The sequence below is a fragment of the Balaenoptera musculus genome, chromosome 15 (assembly GCF_009873245.2).
Source record: "Balaenoptera musculus isolate JJ_BM4_2016_0621 chromosome 15, mBalMus1.pri.v3, whole genome shotgun sequence".
NCBI lineage: Eukaryota > Metazoa > Chordata > Mammalia > Artiodactyla > Balaenopteridae > Balaenoptera > Balaenoptera musculus.
Genome location: NC_045799.1, coordinates 73,010,084 through 73,036,729, shown reverse-complemented (window position 1 = coordinate 73,036,729; position 26,646 = coordinate 73,010,084). Strand labels below are relative to the sequence as shown.

Genomic DNA, 26,646 nt, shown 5'->3' with positions numbered 1-26,646 from the left:
TTCCATCCTTCATCAAAACCATATCTGGCAGATCTGGGAGAAGTTAAACCGGGTGTGCCCCAAACCTGTAAACATTTTCTTACTAATGAAATCTGAGAACATTGAACTTCAAAGGCACATGTGACCACGGAGCATCAGGACTTTTGTTTCTGGATAGAATTGTGTTTTTTGAGGGGTCCTGTAGCAAAGGGCAGGGATGCTGTGACCGAGCGAGTCTTGCTCCAGCAATTGCATCCCCTCTGCCTGAATGACCAGTTTTGGAAGGAGCCTGCAGACGTGACTGTCAGTATCTGAGGTTTCAGGTTGTGTTTTAGGGTAGGACCTCACTGCCCAGCTCCAGCCAGCTGTACCCAAAAGTAAATGTTTGGGGGCAATCACTCTTATTGTAGTCAACATAAAAGTAGCTGGGCAAGTGACACCTAGAAGAAAATAAGATGACAAAAAAAAAAAAGTGTGCAAAGACTCATTTCGTCACTCACGGTTTTTCGCATTTGTGAATGTATGTAGTTTTTGAAGTTCTCTTGGGACCTGCATTCCTACAACAGCATAAAGCCAAACGTGGATTTCAAAAAAGTTCCCTAAGGGGCTTTCGTGAATTGCAAAATCAGTGCAGAGGTCCCTCGCTTCTCTCACGTACTCTTATCCCAAGTGGTGGTGGCGGTGGGGAGCGCTTGGGTAGCACGCGAGCTCTTTTGTTCCTCCTCCGCAAAGTGGAGGTGGTGTGACCCGAGGCTTTGCGGGATAGCGTCCACCGCGGAGTTCAAGTCTAGGTCCGCCAGCGCTGAGCCCCCGGAGGGAGGAGGGGGCGGGCTCAGGGAGTCCCTCCTTCGGGGGCGGGGCCAAGGGCTTCTTCGCTGCCCGGCCCTGCAGAGCGGAGGTCTGCAGGCTCTAGTTTAGTAAAGCGCATGCAAACCCGGCCAGAAGCCACCGCACTTATCAGCAGATCTCATGATTGTTTGGTAAAGGCTCTGCGGGTCTACGCAGGTCACCTCCCTCGGAACTCCGCGACTCCACGTCGGAGCCAGCCCTCGGCCCCCCTGCAGTCGGACGGTTACAGCCGCGGGAGACCTGGAGGCGGTGGCAGCGGCCCAGGAACTAGCAGCAGCGCCCGGGTAAGTCTGGGCATGTGTTTATCTCTCCGTGTGCCCAACTTTCTGATTACCGGTCTGCCTGTCCTACACCCAGGGCCTCTGTGATTCTACATTTATTTTCCTTAATCGGGATAGATAAAATATTTCATGGGATTCCAAGGCTTTTTTTTCATCCGTTTACTTTTGAATGGTTTTCACTTGTTTTATCCCACTGCTGCCTGTTACCAAACAGCATGAATGAATGATGCAATCCTACATAGGGGAGTCATCAGTACAAGAGTAGGAATATCTCCAGAATTTAGAGTTGCAGTGTCTGACTTCATCAACTTCTTTACCATTGGAATTAGAATTTTAAATATGTACTTACCAGATACATTGTTGTAAAGGTAGAGCTTCAAGCTGGGAATTAAATAAATAATTCTTCTATTCATTAAACTTATGTACTATGTTTTCTTTATATGTGACTTGCACGTTGTGTTTACTCTTTAAATATTTGACTGACCGGTATTGGAATGAGGATCAGGGAAGAAAAATTAAATCCAGGATTTCTACATGTTATTACAACTGCCTGGTGTGTTTGCAATATAATGATAATAGTCCTGTCACTTTCATGTTGGGAAGCAAAGTAGTCTGGACGTTTTAAGTTTTCAGTTTATTTGATACATGCCTAATAACTTTTTTTAAGCTAACGTTTTATTGATGTATAATTTAATGCAATAATATGCACCCATTTTACGTGTACCTTTTGATGAATTTTGACAATGTTGTACACACTTATAATCACCAGCACAATAAAACACTTCCATCACCCTTAAGTTTTGTAGGGCCTCTTTGCAGTCAGATCCCCCCACCTCTAGCCCTACTGGCCTGATTTTTGTCATAGTAGCATTTGTTTGTATTTTCTAGGGTTTCGTATAAACAGAATCATATTGTACGTACTCCTCTGTGTCTGGCTTCTTCTGGTCAGCATAATGTTTTCTATATTTATTCATGTTACAGCGTCATTAGTAATTCGTATCTTTTTATTGCCGAGTAGTGTTCTATTCTAGGGACGTACCACACTGTTTATCCATTTATCTGTTGGTGGTCATTCTAGTTTTGGGCTATCATGAATAAAGCTGCTTTGAATATGTTTTTTGTTTTCTTGTTTTTTTACATACATTTACTTATTTATTTATTTATTGGCCACACCGCACGGCACGTGGGATCTTAGTTCCCCGACCATGGATCAAACCCATGCCCCCTGTACTGGAAGTGTGGAATCTTCACCACCGGACCACCAGGGAAGTCCCATCCCTTAGCTGCTTCTTTTTTTTTTAATACATACTTTTAATTAATTAATTAATTTTTGCCTGTGTTGGGTCTTCCTTGCTGCTCGCAGACTTTCTCTAGTTGCAGCGAGTGGGGGCTACTCTTTGTTGCGATGCGCGGGCTTCTCATTGCGGTGGCTTCTCTTGTTGAGGAGCACAGGGCTCTAGGCACTCGGGCTTCGGTAGTTGTGGTTCACGGGCTTAGTTGCTCCGCGGCATGTGGGATCTTCCCAGACCAGGGCTCGAACCCATGTCCCCTGCATTGGCAGGCGGATTTTTTTTTGTTTTTTTTAATTTTAATGCACATACTTTTATAATTCTTTATTTATTTATTTTATTTTTGGCTGTGTTGGGTCTTCATTTCTGTACGAGGGCTTTCGCCAGTTGCGGTAAGCGGGGGCCACTCTTCATCGCGGTCCGCGGGCCTCTCACTATCGTGGCCTCTCCTGTTGCGGAGCACAGGCTCCAGACGCGCAGACTCAGTAACTGTGGCTCACGGGCCTAGTTGCTCCGCGGCATGTGGGATCTTCCCAGACCAGGGCTCGAACCCGTGTCCCCTGCATTGGCAGGCAGATTCTCAACCACTGCGCCACCAGGGAAGCCCCGGCAGGCGGATTCTTAACCACTGCGCCACCAGGGAAGGCCCCTGAATATGTTTTCATTTCACTTGAATAAATCTCCAGGAGTGGGATTGCTGACTCTTACGGTAGATAAATGTTTAGTTTCGTAAGGAACTGCCAAACTGTTTTCCAAAGTGGTTGTACCATTTTACATTCCCACCAGAAATGTATAAGAGTTCCAGTTGTTCCATGTCCTCACCAATACATGGTATTGTCAGTCTTTTTTATTTTTGTTATTCTTCTTTTGAGTTTATTTGCACATCTTTTTTGAAATGTCTATTGCTTATATTTTAATGGGTTGTTTGTTTTATTGAGTTGTAAGAGTTCTTTATTCTAGATACAAGTCCTCTATCAAATATATGTATTGTGAATATTTTCTCCCATTCTGCGACTTGCCTTTTTTTCCCTTTCTTTCTCCCCCCACCACCCTCCATAATGGTGTCTTTTGAAAAGCAGAAGTTTTTAATTTTTTCCTTTTATTATTCATGCTATTTGGGGTTTATTTGAGAAAATTTTGCCTACCTTAAGGTTGTTCTATTAGTGTCTATTGCTGCATAATAAATTATTCCAAAACTCAGCAGCTTAAAATGACAAACGTTTATTTTCTCACTTTCTGTGGGTCAGAAATCTGGGAGCAGCTTAGCTGGGTGGTTCTGGTTTAGGGTCTCTTAAGAGGTTGCAGTTGGCCAAGGTCGACTTATCTGAACACTTTATTGGGGGAGGATCTGCTTCCTAGAGCACTCACCTGGTTATTGGCAGGATTCAGTTCCTTGAGGGTTGTTGGACTGAGGTCCTCAGTTCCTCACTGGCTGTTTGCTGGATGTTCCCTCAGTTCTGCCACATGGGCCTCTCATTGGGCAGCTACCAACATGGTAGCTGCCTTCCCCCAGAGCAAGGAGTGGGGGTGCTGGGGCAAGATGGAAGCCACATTCCTTTTTTTTTCTTTTTTTGAGATTAACTCACTTTATTTTATTATTTTATTTTATTTTTTGGCCTCACTGTGTGGTTTGCAGGATCTTAGTTCCCCGACCAGGGATTGAACCCAGGCCCCAGCAGTGAAAGTGCCGAGTCCTAACCACTGGACTGCCAGGGAATTCCCCGAGATTAACTCACTTTAAAAAACCCACTTTTATAATATTTTCTAGTTAGAAGTAATTATGGATTCACAGAAGGCTGCAAAGAAATATACAGGGAAATCTCATGCATTCCTCCTTCCCCCATGTCCCTTCCCCCGAAGACAACATCCCAAGGAACTGACATTGGCACAATCCATAGAGCTTGTTCAGACCTCACAGTTATACACACACTCATTTGTGTCAGTCTAATTTTGCAAGTGATATCCTGTCACCTCTGCCTCACTCTATTCACTGGAAGAGAGTCACTATACCCAGCTCACTCTCAAGGGTAGGGGGTTACAGATGGGTTGGGATAGCAGGAAGTCGGTTCACTAGGTTTTTTGGATTTTTTGTTTTTTGGCCTCGCTGTGTGGCTTGCGGGATCTTAGTTCCCTGACCAGGGATGGAACCTAGGCCCCCCTGCAGTGGAAGCACAGAGTCCTAAACATTGGCCCACCAGGGAATTCCCACTAGGGGCCATTTTAGAGGCTGCCTACCACAGGTGTGCAATTTTCCTCCTGTGTTTTAGAAGTCTTATAGTTTTAGCTTTTGTGTTTAGGTCTTGATTCATTTGGAGTTAATTTTTGGCATTGGACTACAAGTTAGGGAAGAATATACATTTCAAGATTTCTATATTTTATTAAAACTACCAGGTAGGATTTCAATATAATAACGATCAGAGTCTTGTCATTTTCATGCTGGTGAAACAAGGGACGTCTTAAATTTTCACATGATCTAATACATGCCCAATTGAAAAAAAAAAAAAGGCCAGTAGCAAAGTATGAATTCTAAATTAGAAGAGAAATAGAGCGGGCCTTTATAGTTAAACCAATGGATCAAAGGAGAAAGAATAAACTCTATTAAAGAAGCAAATTGGAAATATTCCTTTTCTTGTCCTGCCATTCCTGGCAGTGGGTTCTCCTTAAGAACAGCAGCTTCCGGGGAGGGTCGCTAGGGTGCAGCTCTCGCGGGCCTGCAGGGGAGTGGGATTCAGAACACCTGCAGAAGCCAGCCATGCTCAGCAGAGTGGGAAAGAAACGCTAGACTTGCATGCTCAGGTACGAAGCTTTGAGTACACTTTGTACTCTTCCTCCTTCACGGGAGTATTATCCTGTGTGACTCCGCTGAGAGAAGGGTACACCGAACCCTTTCTGAGTTCAGTGAGGACCGTATTCGAACCTTCCAAATGATTTATTTCCATTCTGGCTTCCTTCCTTTGTCAACCTCTACTTTGCTTTTTCTTGCTGCTTGTTCTTAACTATTTCTTTGTATCTCTTTTTTTCTTCTGAGATTTAGCACCTTTATCCACTTTTTTTTTTTTTTTTTTTTGCTGCTTTGGGTTTTCGTTGCTGCGTGCAGGCTTCCTCTAGTTGTGGCAAGCGGGGGCTACTCTTCGTTGCGGTGCTCGGGCTTCTCATTGCGGTGGCTTGTTGTGGAGCATGGGCTCTAGGCGTGTATGCTTCAGTAGTTGTGCCTCGAGGGGTCTAGAGCGCAGGCTCAGTAGTAGTGGCACACGGCCTTAGTCGCTCCGCGGCATGTGGGATCTTCCCAGACCAGGGCTCGAACCCGTGTCCCCTGCATTGGCAGGTGGATTCTTAACCACTGTGCCACCAGGGAAGTCCCTATCCACTTCTATTTACAGTTTAAATGATGAGGATTATAATTTGAAGTTGTTGGCTTCGTTCCCTTGTTATTGGGCAGCAGGACTCCTCTGTGACTGTTCTTGGGATGTTGTTGACTTTCCTCATTTTGAAGAAAGCAGGGACCATTTTGTAGAGCCTGTAATGGACCTGTGTTGGCTTCTCTGTATTTGTATTGTGTTTTCCCAGTAGATCCTCTTTCCCTTTCTCTCGCCCTCTTTGAGCCTTGCTAATCAGGTGTAGGTGATTTCCTATCAGACTCGAAGCTTTTGCAGAATTAAAGCCACAGAAGAGTGTTTCCTCCTCTGCATGCTTCAAGGAGACAGAAGTGAAGGGTTTCCCAGGGGAAGCAGTCTTAGGAGACTTTGCAGCTGACCCTCCTTTGTACCGGTCCTGCTAGGAGGGACAGTGAAGCTAGACGGTCTCCTCTTTCTTCTCCTGTGTCTGGACCTTGACGTTCATGTCCCTGTTTTTTTCTAGGCTCTTGCTCTTGCAGAACTCACAAGATCTCTCTTAAAGAAATCTGTAGTCAGAACTTTATGCTGTGTTTTTATTCAGGAAAGAAGCAGGAAGAGAAGAGTATTGTCTCCTAGGAATCCAGCCCTGGAGAAATGTGAGTCCAATTTGTCTTCTGTTTTCATTGTCATTGTTGTATATTTATCAGTTAACAGTTTAATATTCACTGAATAAAAAAAAAATTTCCTGCTGTAACCTATGTGGCATGCTTAAAAATCTCAGGTTCCCCGAAGAATAGCTGTTCTTTTTTATCATAAAATATACTATAATGCATTGACCAGAAACCATAGTCCTAGTTGCAGGAAGGCTCTTTGACGCTCCTCTGATTCAGAAACCTCTCAGCCTCCGATGGGCATTGTTTCACTGCTTGGAGGGCCCCAAACAGACTCATCCCAAAGACCAAAGCCACCCCAGGTGACGCCCGTCTAAGCCCAGGAAGCTTTGCTCTGTCGGCTTCCTCAACCTCTGTACCAGCTTATATTTGTTCTTACACAGGTGAAGGTAAGAGGTCAATCCCAGCAAAAGGGGAAGTTGGTGAAGGTGATCTTAGATGCCTCTTGCGAGATACTTAGATGGAAAAGTTGGAAGAGAGTTTGGATGAGCAAGTTTTTCTCCTTTTATCTAAAACCAGACCTCCTAAGGTTGGCCATGAAGGAAAACTTGTTTTTGTACTTTTGGAGCTGGGGGTGAGGAGGGGTTGTCAGCTGTGGCTTCTTTACCAGTTGGCCCTCTGCTTTCCCAAGATGGACCTGCTTGAGGTCGGGTGGGCAGGAGTCCTGTCCTGAGACACAGAAGGCAGTGGTCCAGTGGTCGGGACCAGGCCTGGGAGCTGCCATGTCTAAGCACAGACCTTTCCACCAGGATTTCTTCCACCCCCGTCCTGTCCCCCTTCCTTGCAAGGGCCAGATGTGAGAGATCCAGAGTCCATTCTCCAGCAACGATTTTTCTAATGTACACAATTCACTTTGAAGCAACTGAACTTACTCAGCAGATTTCCCCTCTGTCCCCTGGAGCTATGAGAATTTTGACTTTGTATGAATCATGAGTCACTCCTGGTGGAGACAATGAAAAAAAGAGGGAACCAGAAGTGAACAAGGAGGCAGAGCATTTTACAGTGCAGTTTGGGAAGCGCTAAAGGAAGCTGAATTTGTTCTGTAGTCTAAGCAGGGGATTGAAACCCATGTAAGCTGAGGGGTGGAGGGCATATCCCCTGGCACGAGCATTTAGTGGGCAAAGTTAGGGTCATATAATCCAGCTCCATCTGCTAGGGAGGGCATGAAGAAAGAATCAGTCTTCCATGTAACTTCATTGTAATGTTTGTGTATGGCTGTTAGCATAACTGGCACCATCATGGACCCTTACAGTTTCTCCTGTCCTTCCGCTTACCCTACCCAGGACTGTACTGTGCAGTGAATCACTTCTCTGTCATCAAGGACTTTGTAGTTAATAGACATTGTTTAATAATCATTAGGACCAGGTAGCCTCTATGCTCTGTTAGTCCCCAAACAATGATGAAGCCCTCCCCTGATGTATTGCCGGCACCCACGAGATACTTACCCATTCATAAATCTTGGCTTGGGAGTGCACACCCTGTTTCCAAGCGCCTACCTCCAAGCACTATAAAATTGTCCCAGTGGCCCCTGGGTGGTGGGAAGTGCAGCTGCGAATGCTTCTGGATTGTTGTCCACCCAATCCAGATCCCACCCTCTGAGTAAGTTACCTGTGATGAACCGATCCATTGATTATACAGAGCTGCCTGCCTCATTTTTTGGTCTCAAGGTGCCTTCTCAGTTTGGTGGGCACTTTTCGTTCCCTCTGTCCTCCAATAGTTTGTCTCAAAAATCCTGTCTTTGGAATCAAAATCGGTCTTTGGAACCACAGTGCAACCCAGGATGCAGGTGTCAGCAATTCTGAGTCATAAGTCAGGACTAATGTTCATCTGGGTCTGTGAAAATCAGTCCTCACTTTATTTGAGGAAATGTACATTTCCTTTCATATTTGAGGCTCATGATCTGGTTGAAGCTATTGCTGATATCAGTGGTTGGAAAGAGGCTAAAGGTGCTGGCTTTTCAAATGTGAGCAATAATGATTTGTCTGATCATCCCAACGAGACTGGGAACCTCTTGAAGATGGTGCCCATTCTGCATTTCCCAGGACTTGTGCTAGGCACAGAGAGGCACTGTGGATTGGCTTCATCTTCTTACATCTTTGAGGCTTCAGGAACCTGTCAGTCATTCTCAGGAGTCTTGCCCATTCTCCGTTATTTGTATTGTCTCCTGTACTTTCTTTTTCTTTCTTTTAAATTTTATTTTATTTATTTTTTTATACAGCAGGTTCTTATTAGTCATCAGTTTTATACACATCAGTGTATACATGTCAATCCCAATCACCCAATTCATCACACCACCATCCCCACCCCCCCGTGGCTTTCCCCCCTTGGTGTCCATACTTTTGTTCTCTACATCTGTGTCTCAATTTCTGCCCTGCAAACTGGCTCATCTGTACCATTTTTCTAGGTTCCACATACATGCATTAATATACGTTATTTGTTTTTCTCTTTCTGACTTCACTCTGTATAACAGTCTCTAGATCCATCCACGTCTCAACAAATGACCCAATTTCATTCCTTTTTATGGCTGAGTAATAGTCCATTGTATATATGTACCACATCTTCTTTATCCATTCGTCTGTCAATGGGCATTTAGGTTACTTCCATGACCTGGCTATTGTAAATAGTGCTGCAGTGAACATTGGGGTGCATGTGCCTTTTTGAATTATGGTTTTCTCTGGGTATATGCCCAGTAGTGGGATTGCTGGGTCATATGGTAGTTCTATTTTTAGTTTTTTAAGGAACCTCCATACTGTTCTCCATAGTGGCTGTACCAATTTACATTCCCATTAATAGTGCAAGAGGGTTCCCTTTTCTCCACACCCTCTCCAGCATTTGTTATTTGTAGATTTTCTGATGATGCCCATTCTGACTGGTGTGAGGTGATACCTCATTGTAGGTTTGATTTGCATTTCTCTAATAATTAGTGATGTTGAGCAGCTTTTCATGTGCTTCTTGGCCATCTGTATGTCTTCTTTGGAGAAATGTCTGTTTGGGTCTTCTGCCCATTTTTGGATTGGGTTGTTTGTTTCTTTAATATTGAGCTGCATGAGCTGTTTATATATTTTGGAGATTAATCCTTTGTCCATTGATTCATTTGCAAATATTTTCTCCCATTCTGAGGGTTGTCTTTTCGTCTTGTTTATGGCTTCCTTTGCTGTGCAAAACTTTTAAGTTTCATTAGGTCCCATTTGTTCATTTTTGTTTTTATTTCCATTACTCTAAGAGGTGGATCACAAAAGATCTTGCTGTGATTTATGTCAAAGAGTGTCTTTCCTATGTTTTCCTCTAAGAGTTTTATAGTGTCAGGTCTTACATTTAGGTCTCTAATCCATTTTGAGTTTATTTTTGTGTATGGTGTTAGGGAGTGTTCTAATTTCATTCTTTTACATGTAGCTGTCCAATTTTCCCAGCACCACTTATTGAAGAGACTGTCTTTTCTCCATTGTATATCCTTGCCTCCTTTGTCATAGATTACTTGACCATAGGTACGTGGGTTTATCTCTGGGCTTTCTATCTTGTTCGATTGATCTATGTTTCTGTTTTTGTGCCAGTACCATATTGTCTTGATTACTGTAGCTTTGTAGTATAGTCTGAAGTCAGGGAGTCTGATTCCTCCAGCTCCATTTTTTCCCTCAAGACTGCTTTGGCTATTCGGGGTCTTTTGTGTCTCCATACAAATTTTAAGATTTTTTGTTCTAGTTCCGTAAAAAATGCCATTGGTAATTTGATAGGGATTGCATTGAATCTGTAGATTGCTTTGGGTAGTATAGTCATTTTCACAATATTGATTTTTCCAATCCAAGAACATGGTATATCTCTCCATCTGTTGGTATCATCTTTAATTTCTTTCATCAGTGTCTTATAGTTTTCTGCATACAGGTCTTTTGTCTCCCTAGGTAGGTTTATTCCTAGGTATTTTATTCTTTTTGTTGCAATGGTAAATAGGAGTGTTTCCTTAATTTCTGTTTCAGATTTTTCATCATTAGTGTATAGGAATGCAAGAGATTTCTTGCATTAATTTTGTATCCTGCAACTTTCCCAAATTCATTGATTAGCTCTAGTAGTTTTCTGGTGGCAGTTTTAGGATTCTCTATGTATAGTATCATGTCATCTGCAAACAGTGACAGTTGTACTTCTTCTTTTCCAAATTGTATTCCTTTTATTCCTTTTCCTTCTCTGATTGCCGTGGCTAGGACTTCCAAAACTATGTTGAATAATAGTGGTGAGAGTGGACATCCTTGTCTTGTTCCTGATCTTAGAGGAAATGCTTTCAGTTTTTCACCATTGAGAATGATGTTTGCTGTGGGTTTGTCGTATATGACCTTTATTATGTTGAGGTAGGTTCCGTCTGTGCCCACTTTCTGGAGAGTTTTTATCATAAATGGATGTTGAATTTTGTCAAAAGCTTTTTCTGCATCTTTTGAGATGATCGTATGGTCTTTATTCTTCAATTTGTTAATATGGTGTATCACATTGATTGATTTGCGAATATTGAAGAATCCTTGCATCCCTGGGATAAATCCCACTTGATCATGGTGTATGATCCTTTTAATGTGTTGTTGGATTCTGTTTGCTAGTATTTTGTTGAGGATTTTTGCATCTATATTCATCAGTGATATTGGTCGGTAATTTTCTTTTTTTGTAGTATCTTTGTCTGGTTTTGATATCAGGGTGATGGTGGCCTCATAGAATGAGTTTAGGAGTGTTCCTTCCTCTGCAATTTTTTGGAAGAGTTTGAGAAGGATGGGTGTTAGCTCTTCTCTAAATGTTTGATAGAATTTGCCTATGAAGCCATCTGGTCCTGGACTTTTGTTTGTTGGAAGATTTTTAATCACAGTTTCAATTTCATTACTTGTGATTGGTCTGTTCATATTTTCTATTTCTTCCTGGTTCAGTCTTGGAAGGTTATACCTTTCTAAGAATTTGTCCATTTCTTCCAGGTTGTCCATTTTATTGGCATAGCGTTGCTTGTAGTAGTCTCTTAGGATGCTTTGTATTTCTGCGGTGTCTGTTGTAACTTCTCCTTTTTCATTTCTAATTTTATTGATTTGAGTCCTCTCCCTCTTTTTCTTGATGAGTCTGGCTAATCGTTCATCAATTTTGTTTATCTTCTCAAAGAACCAGCTTTTAGTTTTATTGATCTTTGCTATTGTTTTCTTTGTTTCTATTTCGTTTATTTCTGCTCTGATCTTTATGATTTCTTTCCTTCTGCTAACTTTGGGTTTTGTTTGTTCTTCTTTCTCTAGTTTCTTTAGATGTAAGGTTAGATTGTTTATTTGAGACTTTTCTTGTTTCTCAAGGTAAGCTTGTATAGCTATAAACTTCCCTCTTAGAGCTGCTTTTGCTGCATCCCATAGGTTTTGGATCATCGTGTTTTCATTATCATTTGTCTCTAGGTATTTTTTGATTTCCTCTTTGATTTCTTCAGTGATCTCTTGGATATTTAGTAATGTATTGTTTAGCCTCCATGTGTTTGTGTTTTTTACGTTTTTTTCCCTGTAATTCATTTCTAATCTCATAGCATTGTGGTCAGAAAAGATGCTTGATATGATTTCAATTTTCTTAAATTTACTGAGGCTTGATTGGTGACCCAAGCTGTGATCTATCCTGGAGAATGTTCCGTGCGCACTTGAGAAGAAAGTGTAATCTGCTGTTTTTGGATGGAATGTCCTATAAATATCAATTAAATCTATCTGGTCTCTTGTGTCATTTAAAGCTTCTGTTTCCTTATTTATTTTCATTTTGGATGATCTGTCCATTGGTGTAAGTGAGGTGTTAAATTCCCTCACTATTATTGTGTTAACTGTCGATTTCCTCTTTTATAGCTGTTAGCAGTTGCCTTATGTATTGAGGTGCTCCTATGTTGGGTGCATATATATTTATAATTGTTATATCTTCTTTGTGGATTGGTCCCTTGATCATTATGTAGTGTCCTTCCTTGTCTCTTGTAACATTCTTTATTTTAAAGTCTATTTTATCTGATATGAGTATTGCTACTCCAGCTTTCTTCTGATTTCCATTTGCATAGAGTATCTTTTTCCATCCCCTCAGTTTCAGTCTGTATGTGTCCCTAGCTCTGAAGTGGGTCTCTTGTATACCGCATATATATGGGTCTTGTTTTTGTATCCATTCAGCAAGCCTGTGTCTTTTGGTTGGAGCATTTAATCCATTCACGTTTAAGGTAATTATTGATATGTATGTTCCTGTGACCATTTTCTTAATTGTTTTGTTTTTTTAGGTCCTTTTCTTCTCTTTTGTTTCCCACTTAGAGAAGTTCCTTTAGCATTTGTTGTAGAGCTGGTTTGGTGGTGCTGAATTCTCTTAGCTTTTGCTTGTCTGTAAAGCTTTTGATTTCTCCATCGAATCTGAATGAGATCCTTGCCGGGTAGAGTGATCTTGGTTGTAGGTTCTTCCCTTTCATCACTTTAAGTATATCATACCACTCCCTTCTGGCTTGTAGAGTTTCTGCTGAGAAATCAGCTGTTAACCTTATGGGAGTTCCCTTGTATGTTATTTGTCATTTTTCCCTTGCTGCTTTCAGTAATTTTTCTTTGTCTTTAATTTTTGCCAGTTTGATTACTATGTGTCTTGGCGTGTTTCTCCTTGGGTTTATCCTGTATGGGCCTCTCTGTGCTTCCTGGACTTGGGTGGCTATCTCCTTTCCCATGTTAGGGAAGTTTTCGACTATAATCTCTTCAAATATTTTCTTGGGTCCTTTCTCTTCTCCTTCTGGGACCCCTATAATGCGAACGTAGTTGCATTTAATGTTGTCCCAGAGGTCTCTTAGGCTGTCTTCATTTCTTTTCATTCGTTTTTCTTTATTCTGTTCCGTGGCAGTGAATTCCACCATTCTGTCTTCCAGGTCACATATCCGTTCTTCTGCCTCAGTTATTCTGCTATTGATTCCTTCTAGTGTAGTTTTCATTTCAGTTATTGTATTGTTCATCTCTGTTTGTCTGTTCTTTAATTCTTCTAGGTCTTTGTTAAACATTTCTTGCATCTTCTCGATCTTTGCCTCCATTCTTATTCCGAGGTCCTGGATCATCTTCACTATCATTATTCTGAATTCTTTTTCTGGAAGGTTGCCTATCTCCACTTCATTTAGTTGTTTTTCTGGGGTTTTAACTTGTTCCTTCATCTGGTACATAGCCCTCTGCCTTTTCATCTTGTCTATCTTTCTGTGAATGTCGCCTCCTGTACATTCTTATAAGGTTCTTTAGCCCATTCCATTTATCTCATTTTAGATCCTCTAACATCATTTGTTTGTCTGTTGCTGGCTTTCTCTCCATTTACAAATGGCTCATTCTCCATGCTCAGTGGAACTGCACTGCATTAAGCACTGCTTTGCTGCTGATAGACTTCTGTCTTCTAGGCTTTTATAGTGAGCCTGCTTAGCCATGTAATATTAGGTTAATTCCCGCTGGACCAGAGCCAAATGGGTGTTTCTCAGGCACAGAGAGTGGGATATGGAGCTCCTTGGAGTTCGCTGGCTTGGTGGGAATTTGACAATTTATGAAACTTGTTTCTATCTGCTGGTCTCCCAAAGAATGGGCAGACTTTCTTCTTTCACTATTTCTCTAATAATTAGCAATGTTGAGAATCTTTTCACCTGCCTGTTGGCCATATGTATGTCTTCTTTGGAGGATAGTCTGAATTCTTGCTGAAAGTCTTTGACATTTCCTGGGTCCACATTACTCTTTCTTTCTTTCTTTCTTCCTTCCTTCCTTCCTTCCTTCCTTCCTTCCTTCCTTCCTTCCTTCCTCCCTTCCTCCCTCCCTCCCTCCCTTTCTTTCTTTCTTTCGCTGTGTTGGGTTTTCATTGATGCACGCAGGGTTTCTCTAGTTGCATCATTGCAGTGCGTGGGCTTCTCATTGTGGTGACTTCTCTTGTTGTGGAGCACGGGTTCTAGGCGCGTGGGCTCAGTAGTTGTGGCACACAGGCTTAGTTGCTCCCGTGGCATGTGGCATCTTCCCGGACCGGGGGTCAAACCCACGTCCCCTGCATTGGCAGGCAGATTCTTAACCACTGCACCACCAGGGAAGTCCCCACATTACGTTCTTAACAATGTCTAACCTTATTTAATTCTGCTTAATTTATCCACCTCTTTTATGTTGTCTCTGTGCATTTGAGACCCAAGTTTCCGTTCTTTGACTATCATTTAGGAGCTGTATGACCTTGGGTAAAGCATTTAACTTCCTTATACCTCTATTAGTTAATCTGTGAAATGGATGTATTAATATTGTTCCTGCAGAAAGGCATGGGACTAGCCCCAGATAATGGCTTTGAGTTTCCTTCCAACTTCAGAATATATGATATTGATTCTGTTTCTCTGTTATAGCCATCATTGCTTGTTAAGGATTTTAATTTTAGGGTAATAGCACACTAAATTGGAATTGTTTTATTGAGAATAGTAATCTACTCGATTCTGTGTTCTCAGTAACTGCTTAGATTCAACTCTAATTCATGAAACATTTAATTTTAGCACCCACTGTGCTGGAAACAGAAAGATAATTCAGTCTAGGTCCCTACCCTGAAGGAACTCACATTCTAGGAAGGGAATGGGAGTGATTAATTAATTCTCTGAGGGGGTTATGAAGGAGCTAGTACAGGGAAAATAATTTAATCTGAACCTTGAAGAATAAATAGGGATTTTCCCATTAGACATGAGTAATTAGGTAATTTCAGGCAGAGGGAACAGCATCTGCAAAGGTACAGAGAACTAAAAAATCATGACATGTTTAAGGAACAAGAAGTCCTCTGTATTCCTTGAGCATAAGGTGTGGGTGTGTGTATGTGAGTGTATGTGGGGGGAGAAGAGCAATGGGGAATATATTGGTGAAATAGGACTCAAATCATGAAGGGCATAAAATGAATAACAGAGACATTTTGTTAATTTATATGCTAATGATGAGGAATGGATGAGCAAGGGCATCATGAGGTCTGATGTGATTAACCTGATTTGATTCTTCAGTCCTCAGCAGCCAAACCTGAACACAGGCAGGCACAGCAGTATAGTTAAAATTTAAGTGCAAATGACTATGTTTAAAAAAATGTCTTTTTTTTTTTTTTAATTTATTTTATTTATTTTTATTTATGGCTGTGCTGGGTCTTCGTTTCTGTGCGAGGGCTTTCTCTAGTTGCGGCGAGCGGGGGCCACTCTTCATCGCAGTGCGCGGGGCTCTCACTATCACAGCCTCTCTTGCTGCGGAGCACAGGCTCCAGACGCGCAGGCTCAGTAATTGTGGCTCACGGGCCCAGTTGCTCCGCGGCATGTGGGATCTTCCCAGACCAGGGCTCGAACCCGTGTCCCCTGCATTGGCAGGCAGACTCCCAACCACTGCGCCACCAGGGAAGCCCTAAAAAAATGTCTTTACCTTTAAAAAATACATACTGAAATATTTTTGTATGAAATGATATAATTTGCTTTGAGATAAATCAGATTTATCTCAAAGGTGGAAGTGTGTGGGTGTGACATTGCGATTTGTAATAAACATATATTTGGTCCTGTCCCATTTCTGGCACAGAGCTCCTAAAACCCTTGGAATTTCCTGTGATGAGAGGGATAAAGATGTCTCTTATGTTAATGAGGTGACTTTTGGACCCACCTAAGGATGGGGGCTGTTTGCCATGAGAGCCAACCATGTGATTAGAGGGTTGGAACTTTTGGTCCCACTGCCCTGACCTCTGGGGAGGGAGGAGAGGCTGGAGGCTGAGCTTAGTCACCAATGACCAATGATTTAATCAATTATGCCCTTGTAATGAATCCTCCATAAAAACCGAAAAGGATGGGGTTCAGAGAACTTCTAGGTTGGTGAACACATGGAAATTTGGGGAGAACGGCATGCCTGGAGAGGGCATGGAAGCTCCATGCCCCTTTCCACATACCTTGCCCTGTACATTTCTTTCATCTGCTGTTCCTGAGTTATATCCTTTTAGAATAAATCTAGTGAAGTTCTGTGAGTCACTCTAACAAATTAATCAAACCCAAGGAGGAGGTTGTTGGAACCTCCAGTCTATAGCCAGTCAGTCAGAAGCACAGGTGATAATCTGGACTTGTGGACTTGTGACTGGCATCTGAAATGTGTGTGTGTGTGTGTGTGTGTGTATGTGTGTCAGGGGTGGAGTGGGGTCAGTCTTGTGGGACTGAACCCTTGACATGTGGAATCTGATGCTCTTCCTATGGGTAGATAGTGTCGGAATTGAGTTGAGATGTAGGATACCCTGCTGGTGTCCGAGAATTGCTTGGTAGTGTGGGAGCCCTACCCTCCTAATGTTGGAATTGGGGTGCGGAACCTTTTATAGTGGGGTTGATGAAGCAAGATTTGCTATGATTGTTGAAGCAGGATGATAAATACATGGAGTTCATGTATTCATACTTTATTTTTTTTTAATTTATTTTTTTATTTTTTTCATACTTTCTATTTTTGTATGCATTTGAAATTTGCCACAATAAAAAGTTAAAAAAATGGTTAGTTGTGGGTATGTAATTCACAATTTTATCATTTATTTATTCATTCAACCTTCAGAATTAATTGAGCATCTACTCAAAAGAAGTTCAAAACAATAGGTGTTTTGGAAAATTTTGGATCTTAGTATAAAGAGCTTGCAATCCAAGAGTGGAGGTGCTATGCACATAAATCAGTTTAAGATAAGTTGGAATATTATGAATTCCATATCTTAAAAAAATAGATCTACATGAAGTACTGTGGAAGTTCTGGGGAGAGATTTTTTTCCAGCTCAGGGGAATCAGGGAAGACTTAATAGTGAAGATGGCATTTGAGCTTTATTCATTCACTTAATTCAACCGATATTAATGAGTCCTACTGTGTGCCAAATACTGTTCTCAGTCCTAAGGATCCAACAGTGAACAAAGCTGATAAAGATCCTACTCTTGTGAAATTGACATCCTAATGGGAACAAATAGACAACACATAATAAACATAAGTTTTATCGTGTGTTAGAAGATGAGAGATGTTACAGAAAAAAGAAGTAAGGCATCGTGAGGGAGGTTAGTAATGTTGGGGGTAAGGTTAGGGAGGGGGGGTTACAGTGGTAAACAGGGTGGTCAGGTTGACATTTGGGCAGACTCTTGCCAAGGGAACTGGCCAAGTGGATATTCGTGTGAAGAGCCTTCCTCCGAGGGCACGGCTGGAGCAAAGGCCCTAAGTGGGGAGTTTGCCTGGTGTATTTGCAGAGCAGCAGGAGGACCAGCGAGGCTGGACCAGAGTGAACCAGGGGGAGAGGAGTTGAAAATGAGGCCAGAGAAGTAATGGGGAGGGCATGGTGGTGGTGGTGCCAGAGTTGGCGGGCAGACCTTCTAGGTAACCATAAGAACTTCGGTTTTTACTTTTAGTAAAATGAGGAGCCAGTGAAGGATTTTGAGCCAGAAGTGCAGCATGATTTGCTTATAGCTTACAGTGATTCTCTGGCTGTTATGTCGAGAGCAAATACTGGGGTGGGGACCTTTTAGGAGGCTTTTGGTATAATCTTGCCAAGAAACATTGGTGACTCAAGCTAGAACGATAGCAGTGGATGTGGTGAGAAGTGGTCATATTTTAGTTAGAGCTTAAAGGCAGAACCAACATCATTTCCTGAAAGATTGGATGTGGGATTTGAGAGAAAGAGAAATGTCAAGGGTGACTAAAGAATGGAGTTGCCACAAGGGAGAGAAGGAAGGCTGCAAGAGTGACAGTTTTCTGGGGGGAGGGAAGAGCGGGAGTTCAGTTTTGGGCATGTTAAGTTTGGGATGTTTACCAAACATCTGAGTGGAAGTCAGGTAGGTAGTTGGAGTTTAGAGTTTGGGAGAGAAAACTGAGCTGCAGGTGTACATTTGAGAGTTACTGTCATAGAGACAGCATTTAAAGCCATGAGCCTGGATGAATTAATTCATCTAGGGAGTGAGTATAGGTAGAGAAGACCAAGGACGGACCATGGGCCATTGCAACATTAAGAGAACAGAAGAGAACCAACCAGCAAAGGAGCTTAGCCTCAAAGAGCCGATGAACTGTGAACCTGGGAATTCAGTCCTCTAAGTTGAGGGATCAGCTTGAACAAGAGCGTGATGCTGGGGGAAAAAACAGATTGTTGATAACCAGTAGCAGATGTGTTTAGTATTCATGTTTTTTAAGAATAGTTTTCTGTTGAATGGAGACTTATTCACATTTAGGTTGTTAATGTTAGTGCAGAGTTTAAGATTCTATTATCTAACTGGATTCATTAGTTTACCCTCCCTTGCCTGTTTTTATTGGGTCTCTAATGAAACTCACATTTCCTGTTTGGAGATCTGTCTTGTAAGGGGTCAAACAAGGATCAACAATTTTTTTTTGTAAAGGGCTAGATAGTAAATATCTGAAGCTTTGCAGGCTGTACAATCTCTGATGCAGCTACTCAACTTGTCTGTTGTAGTGGGGAAGCTGCTATAGACACATAAATGATGAACATGGCTGTGTTCCAATAACACTTTATTTCGGACACTGAATTTTGAATTTTATGTAATTTTCATGTTTCACAAAATATTATTCTTCTATTTTTTCCAGCTACTTAAAAGGTAAAAAAGTCATTCTTCGTAGGCTGTACAAAGATAAGTGGCAGGCTGGATTTGGCCTACTGGCTGTAGTTTGCTGACCCCTGGCTTAAAAGATTTTTTTTTCCAGGTCAACTTTGAACCAGATCATTCTGCCAAATGCATTGGTTATATATTTATTTATTTATTTATTTATTTATTTATTTATTTGTGGCTGTGTTGGGTCTTTGTTGTTGTGCGTGGGCTTTCTCTAGTTGTGGTGAGCGGGGGTTACTCTTTGTTGCGGTGCACGGGCTTCTCATTGTCGTGGCTTCTCTTGTTGCGGAGCGTGGGCTCTAGGTGCGCAGGCTTCAGTAGTTGTGGCATGTGGGCTCAGTAGTTGTGGCTTGTGGGCTCTAGAGCTCAGGCTCAGTAGTTGTGGCACATGGGCTTAGTGGCTCTGCGGCATGTGGGATCTTCCCAGGCCAGGGCTCGAACCCATGTCCCTTGCATTGACAGGCAGATTCTTAACCACTGCACCACCAGAGAAGCCCCAAATGCATTGGTTTGAAATCAGTTACAAAGTGGGTTGGCCCGACTCCTTTGAGTCTGTTTTCAGCCACTGTTTATGCTGATTTGCATTGTCCGTGTGGCGTTGTACATGACATATTAGTCTCTTTGATGGGTGAGTGGTCTGGGTGACCTCTAGGATCTAGTTCACGTCCACGATTCTAGTCCAGTGATTTTCTTAAAAAAAAAAAAAAAAGAAAGAAAGAAATACTCAAAATTCTTTTGAAACTATCCTCCATAGCTTCTGCAGCACTGTGGTCTCCCAGAGTTTCTTCCTGTGACCTCTCCCTCTCATTTTCCTTCTCAGGCTGCTGACTTGAATGTCCAGTTCCTGTGCTCTGTCCTCACGCCTCTTCTTTCTCCCTTTTTCCACTCTCCCTGGTGACTTCCATCAGGCTGTGACTTCAGTTACCACCTCTGCACCAGAGACTAACACGTGTGTGTGTAGCTCTGACTTCTCTTCTGAGGTGGAAAGCAAGGTCTCCCATTAGCTAGAAGTTAAAATCCAAACTCCTTGGCCCGGCCCGCACTAACTCCCCGTGCACTGCCTGGCAGCTGGACTGGGCTGTTGGGCCGCTTCCAGCACGTCATCCATCCTTCGGCTGCGTTGCCTTTGCCCTTGCTCTTCCCTCTGCTAACATTACCCTCTCTCCTTGCTGCCGTCTCCCTCCCTGCTAATTCCCAGCACACCCCAAATTGATACCCTGCCCTTTGAGAACCCACTCAGAGGGCCACTTACTCTGCAAGATTCAGCTTAATGCCTGTACTTCTTGGAAGCCCTGTTTCATAGACAAGGTTCAACATTTCCTCTGTGTGCTCACGGTAACTTATGCACATTTACATTGTAGCCCTTGCCTTATTGCTCTGTTAGGTCAAAAGTCCTTGAATATTGGTTGAACATCAAATATATTTATAAGTTGGTACCTTCATTAGACAATTCCTGGGAGCAGAGTTTGGGTCCCGCTAATCTTTGTAACCCCAGAGCCTGACATTTAGAAGATGCTTACTCTGTGTTAAAAAAAAAAAAAAAATGAATGACTCCATGAGGACATGCTTATATGGGCTACACTGACTTGGATACAAATTAAAATATATTGACAGTCGTAGGCAAAATTAGACCTTTTTATGACTCTGTTTTATGTCTTTAACTATATTTATTTTTTTCTGTTGTAGGAGGAGAATTCTTCCCAAGATGGTCTCCCATTCAGAGCTGAGGAAACTTTTCTGTTCAGCTGATGCAGTGTGCTTTGATGTTGACAGCACAGTCATCAGGGAAGAAGGAATTGATGAGCTGGCCAAATTCTGTGGAGTTGAGGATGCTGTGTCAGAAATGTAAGAACAGTATTTATTCACCTTACGAAATGATAAAGAATTGCAAAAGAAGAGTGACTTCTGGATGACATGCAGGACCAGAGCCACAATTCCCTGATCTTAGTCCCTGCCTATGAAACATGGGCACTAGGCTTTTTCCTCCGCCACTGAGAGCTGAATTTGGTAATGTACATCATCCAACCATCCATTTATACAAATATTTATGGCAAAAAAATATATGGTTGCCTCTGACAAACAAATATGGATGACATACTCTTAGCTTGGTCAGGGGAATGATGACGATAAGTAACCAAAGAAGATGACCTGGGGGGTCTCCAGGGGTCCAGTGCTTTGTGTCATGGTTGAAAGTGTGGCCTTAGTGGTTTGCTAGAAAGCTAGTTATGGTTCAGAGTCTCTCCATGGGTGCCTGGATGAGAGTCCCTCCCTCCCTCCTGCCCCCCCCTGTGCCACCTGCGGTCACTAGTTCATGGACCATTTCATGTTCAGCTTCCTTTGATGCAAGAGTCCCTGGCCTCTGGTTTCTTTCTTGGTTTACAAACGCTCACAGCTTCCAAGGCAGGTACCTGTGGATAGTATATGTGGTTTTCTTAGCTCACTGGAGGGTGTATCTGTGGATGCAAAGGATAAAGGATTCTCTTTATTGATGTCTTTTGCACCTTGGTATCGTTTGCTCTGCAAAATAGACTTAGGCTATTTTGGCTTCAAAATATTAACGTGATTCTCAAGCAAACCTTCAATAGTTTATCCCAGGCCTCACTCACTCCCATGGCCACGTACCACGTCTGTTGTACGGTGGGGCACCTTCCTTGTGCGTGGACCTTGTGAGGAGCTGGGGAGGGTAGACGTGTAAACTTCGAAGACAGCACTTGGCTGGCCTGATTTTTGGGTCTTCCTCCTAGGACACGGCGAGCCATGGGCGGGGCAGTGCCTTTCAAGGCTGCCCTCACAGAGCGCTTAGCTCTGATCCAGCCCTCCAGGGAACAGGTGCAAAGGCTCATAGCAGAGCACCCACCACACCTGACCCCCGGCATAAGGTAAGGGGCTCCCTGGTCTGGGTACACTGTCTCCCTATCAGCACCTGCATTTGGGGGCACGTCCTCCTGAGGGTATCTCACCATTACTTTAGAGCTCCCTTCTTTGTGGTTCCTTTGGTACTTGTATATGGTCTTGTCTGCTAGTTGGTCCTGCCCACGTCTGCCCTCCCTCTCTCCCCATGGAGAGCCCAAGCCTCCTCTTCTTCTTGTGTTTCTGGGTCCATGGGCAGAATAGAGTTGTGGAATGGTTTCCTAAAGTGGTCAAGCCCCACCCACTAATTTCTAAGTGCTTTTAGAAAAACATATATAAAACATTAATTCATTAGGCAGTATACCTCGTCTGATGTACCTTGGGCAAATGCATCTGGAGAAAAAAATATATTTGAGTTTCCTTTTCATGTTTCATGTTTTCTCTTTTATATTAATCAGCATTTGGTATTTTATATGTTTTTTGTTTTTATTTTTTCAGGGAGCTAGTAAGTCGCCTACAAGAGCGAAATGTTCAGGTTTTTCTAATATCTGGAGGCTTTAGGAGCATTGTGGAACATGTTGCTTCAAAGCTCAACATCCCACCAACCAATGTCTTTGCCAACAGGCTGAAATTCTACTTTAATGGTAAGTCTTTAATAGTAACGTTTTCTCCTTCTTATCAGTTTTAGTGTTCAGTATCCTAGGAAATGTCTGTTGGAACGCAGCTCAAGCAAGGTGGCATCAGAGTTAAATGCTGCGATAAAGGATTCTCTTTATGATGTCTTTTGCACCTTGGTATCGTTTGCCCTGCAAAATAGACTTAGGTCATCATCTCTCCTACCTTCAGTGTCCATATAATCATCTATCTGTATATAAATGTCTGTACTTAGTAAAATGTTAGTTCCTATGTAACCCACGTGACTTATTTTGTTATGCATCATATTTCAGTTCTATGAAAGCTCTCACGTATCTGAATCAATTTAGACTCAGGAAGGAGAGTTAATTTGTGAGCAAGTAGCTGCACTTTAGCTGCCTTTGGAGGCACCTCCTGGCCCCTCTCTGGACCATCACAGAGCCACAGCTGTAGTTTTCTGTCATCTCAAGATGTCTCCAGTTATGTCAAGGGGTGGCTGACATTCTTAAAACCAAATAATATTAATTAAAAAAAAATTAAATGTGTTAATAGAATACTTTTTAAGGGTCTATAGATAGAAATCATTAAAAAAATAATAGAGATAAGTGTGGTAATTACTGTAAGAATGGAAATAATCCATCAAATATAAATTATAATCTCTTCTTAGATGAAATTGTATATTAACATGTTTTAAATTAATATATTACTATTTCATGGTGTTCTGCCACCTCAACAAGTTTTGAGAATTATGACACTGGAAGCTTAGAGGATAAAATTAATTTACCCCAAGATGTTTATCATCTAAAGGAGTAACCTTGACAAGAGGTATTTGTAATTTAAAAGCAAAGCTTGTTCATTCTGAGGAATAAGTGTGGAAGTCCAGGCTGTGTCACTTTACTGAAGGCCGTTTTTAGCTTTGTGAGTGACATGAAGGTGAGGCTATCATCTATGCAAAAGGCTGGCCCTACTGATACAATCCTGTGGATCTTTAACACTGTTTTAATGGCTCTTTTAAGGTGAATATGCAGGTTTTGATGAGATGCAGCCAACAGCCGAATCTGGTGGGAAAGGAAAAGTTATTAAACTTTTAAAGGAAAAATTTCACTTTAAGAAAATAGTCATGATTGGAGATGGAGCCACAGACATGGAAGCCTGTCCTCCTGCTGTATGTATTAAGTGTACTAATTTTTTTGCGGTTGTACTTTTACTGTTGACAGCTGACTTAGAACTCAGTACAATTTGTGAGAGTTAAACAAAAACCTGTATCAGCCTAAAATAAAAAACCAAAATAAATAAAACAAATCCAATCTCAATATATTAATTGGCTTTTTGCAAACCTAAGGAAGGTTGCAAATAAGGAACTTAAAAACCTTTTAAAACTTCCAAAGACCCCTTGTCCCTGGAGGATGGCTGCCACCTCTTAGCCCAAGTACGTGCTCAACAAGGTTTGGCTTCATTTCCACAAATAATGCAGCTCTTATACTATAACCAAAATTTTAATGCTGTTTTATATTTGATAAACTATTTCCTCATACGTTATCTCATTTAATCCTCATAACAGCCCTGTGAGGTAAAAGTATTATCTTCTCCTTTTTACTGATCAGGGAACTGAGGCTCAGGGAGGTTTGATACCACGCCCATATTAAAGCATTTTATTCTTCTGAATTAACATTGTTTTCTGAGACTAGCAGGAAACAAGTGCTATATAGCCAATATCTTAACTATCACATGTCCATTTCACGTACGACTTTGACTATATTGTCTTGTTCTAACTTAAGAAAAACTGAACCAAAAATACAGCGGTGAACGTTTTACTACCTAGTTTCCTGAGTTCTAAAAATAGCATCTTTCTCTGTCAATGATTAAGCATTCGTGGTTAAAGAATCTTTTGGGATCCTTCTAACACTACTTGAGTCAGTTCGAGATAACACATTCTTAGACGATTTATAGCCGATGCTGGGGTCGACTGAGTAGTAAACGCCCGGCTAGTTGAATGAGTACAAGGCATAAAATGCAGGGTTCTCTCAGGGGCCCCCCGATCCCAGTGTCCAGAAAGAGCAAAATTACAAATTCCAGATGACCCTACCAGTCAGAAAATGATACAGCCTGACTGAGCCAAGAGAAAGTGGTGTGCGTGCAGGTGTGTGGCCCTGGAAGGTGGTCAGAGGAACCTGTGCCCTAAAGGACGGTTAGCAGCCTGCATGTGGAGGCCTGGCAGGACTTGGCGTGGTGGGTGTGTGTGGAACTTCTAGAGGGAGGGGAAGCAGCAGAGCACAGTATGTACTAGCATGGTCCTAGGCACGAGTGAGCTTTCTCTTCAGCAAGAGAAGAAGACCCCACATACCAGGCACTCTGGTGTTACCTTTGGGTCCTGGGAAGCCCTGGAAGGCTTCTGGACTGAGAAGGAACAAGTCAGTGTGTTAGGACAGCTGAGTTGGTGCTGGCATGCAGAAAGGGCTGCAACAGAGGCAGGGAGCTCAGTTAGAAGGAGGCTAAATTTAACTAGAAGGTAAGCATCTAGTTATTCCCCACCCCACCCCCTTGTATGGTATGAAAATAAAAATGAAGACAAAGGTCAAGTAAGAGAATTTTGTACTTCGAAATTAGTGTATATTGTGTCTGTAGCCTGGCAGAAAAAGAGAAAATACCATTTAAAAAGATCATTGACTAAAAGAAGGTATCACTGAGCAGAAATGAATGAAACAATGTAACTTTAAATAATTCTACCAGTGGAAAGTAGAGTGCTGCTAACATACTCTGGGGTTGTCATCTCCTTCAGCCCAGAATAACATGCCCTCCTGGGAGGGAGGTCCCTCAGTTTCACCCAGGACGCCAGCCGGGAGATACCTGCTCTGGTCCTGATTCCAGGCCCCGGGCATTTCCACGGCACCACAGGCTTCTCTTTGATCTTCTTTCTCTGAAATTGTCTGGCCTGGATGTGATTGCCACCTAGTTTAGAACTCAGATGTTTACTGCCTGGTGTGGTTTTATTTTTGTAAGCAATTGTCTTGGTTTTAAGAGGGCTTCAGTTCTCCTGAAGCCCTCAATGTCCAGCTGAATGCATCTGCAGCAGTGGTGGTCAGACTCATTCATTCTCGGGGCAGGAGGGGGGAAGGAGGCTCCCAGGGAGCTGGGGAGGGAGGTGCCCCAGGTGAGGCTGGGCTCATCTCTCTTTGCACAGAGTTTATTCTTTTAAACAACACTTACTGCCCTAGGCCGCTGCTGTATCTTTCTCTCTCTTTTAAACTATTTCCCTTTTGTTCTCTTCTTAGGATGTTTTCATTGGATTTGGAGGAAATGTGATCAGGCAACAAGTAAAGGACAACTCGGAATGGTACATCACTGATTTTGTAGAGCTTTTGGGAGAACTGGAAGAATAAGATCCGTTTTTATACAGTTCATAACAACTTCAGGTTAATTTTTAAAAGTTATACAGTTTGATACTGTTTGCTTCCAATTGCATATTAGGACTTAATATATAAATTTAGTACTGATTATCTGTACTTCCAAGTAAACTATAGTTAGGGCTCCTAGAACATTGTGGTTCGGTTTTTTTTTTTTTAACTGTAGTTCTGGTATTATTATGACCATTTAATTACCTGGAGAGTTTTATAATTTGAATTCTTTATGTATTTTCCTAGCTATATTTTATTTGAAGCCTTTTGAAGGTGGATAGTAAACACCTTCATTATTGGAAATATGGATTAGGCAGCTTTAAGTGAAATTGGTTTTCCCTTTATATATAAATAAAAGTTTATCCACATATCAGAACAGATTTGTAGAATTTTTTTTTTTTTTCTTTTGAGCCACACCACTCAGCTTGTGGGATCCTAGTTCCCCAACCAGGGATTGAACCCAGGTACTCAGCAGTGAAAGCACGGAGTCCTAACCACTGGACCGCCAGAAAATTCCCGATTTGTAGAATTTTTAATTCTGCCTATCATGTATTTCAGTATCCAGTATTTCAAGTATTTAAGTATTTGAGTAGAAATGACCTCTGGGCAAGGAACCAAGGAGTCGAGACCCTCCTGAGCACAGGGCAGAGTGCTTGTCACAGTGAATCCACCACTCAGCCCCCGCCACTGAGGGAAGCGCTGGGCCAGAGGGATGGAAGTGCTTTTACGACCTCTTGGTATTTGTCATATAGGGAATGTTACAAAGATTTTTTAAAAAAGATAACCATGGCGCCTTAAACAAAAG

At 42.1% G+C, this 26,646-nt stretch overlaps 1 protein-coding gene across 3 annotated transcripts; it reads left to right on the top strand.

Moving 5' to 3' along the window:
• The first annotated feature begins 845 nt into the window (after positions 1-845).
• PSPH (phosphoserine phosphatase) lies at positions 846-26,217 on the top strand. Of its 3 annotated transcripts, XM_036827674.1 has the most exons (7): positions 846-1,112; positions 6,335-6,389; positions 20,650-20,808; positions 21,708-21,842; positions 22,312-22,457; positions 23,463-23,611; positions 25,719-26,217. In XM_036827674.1, coding segments are annotated over exons 2-7 (699 nt in total). In that variant the 5' UTR covers positions 846-1,112; positions 6,335-6,387; the 3' UTR covers positions 25,827-26,217. The 3 variants fall into 3 exon arrangements, with proteins under 3 accessions (XP_036683569.1, XP_036683570.1, XP_036683571.1); XM_036827675.1 differs by lacking the exon at positions 6,335-6,389 and having other exon boundaries at positions 25,719-25,970; XM_036827676.1 differs by lacking the exon at positions 21,708-21,842 and having other exon boundaries at positions 25,719-25,970.
• Positions 26,218-26,646: the final 429 nt, after the last annotated feature.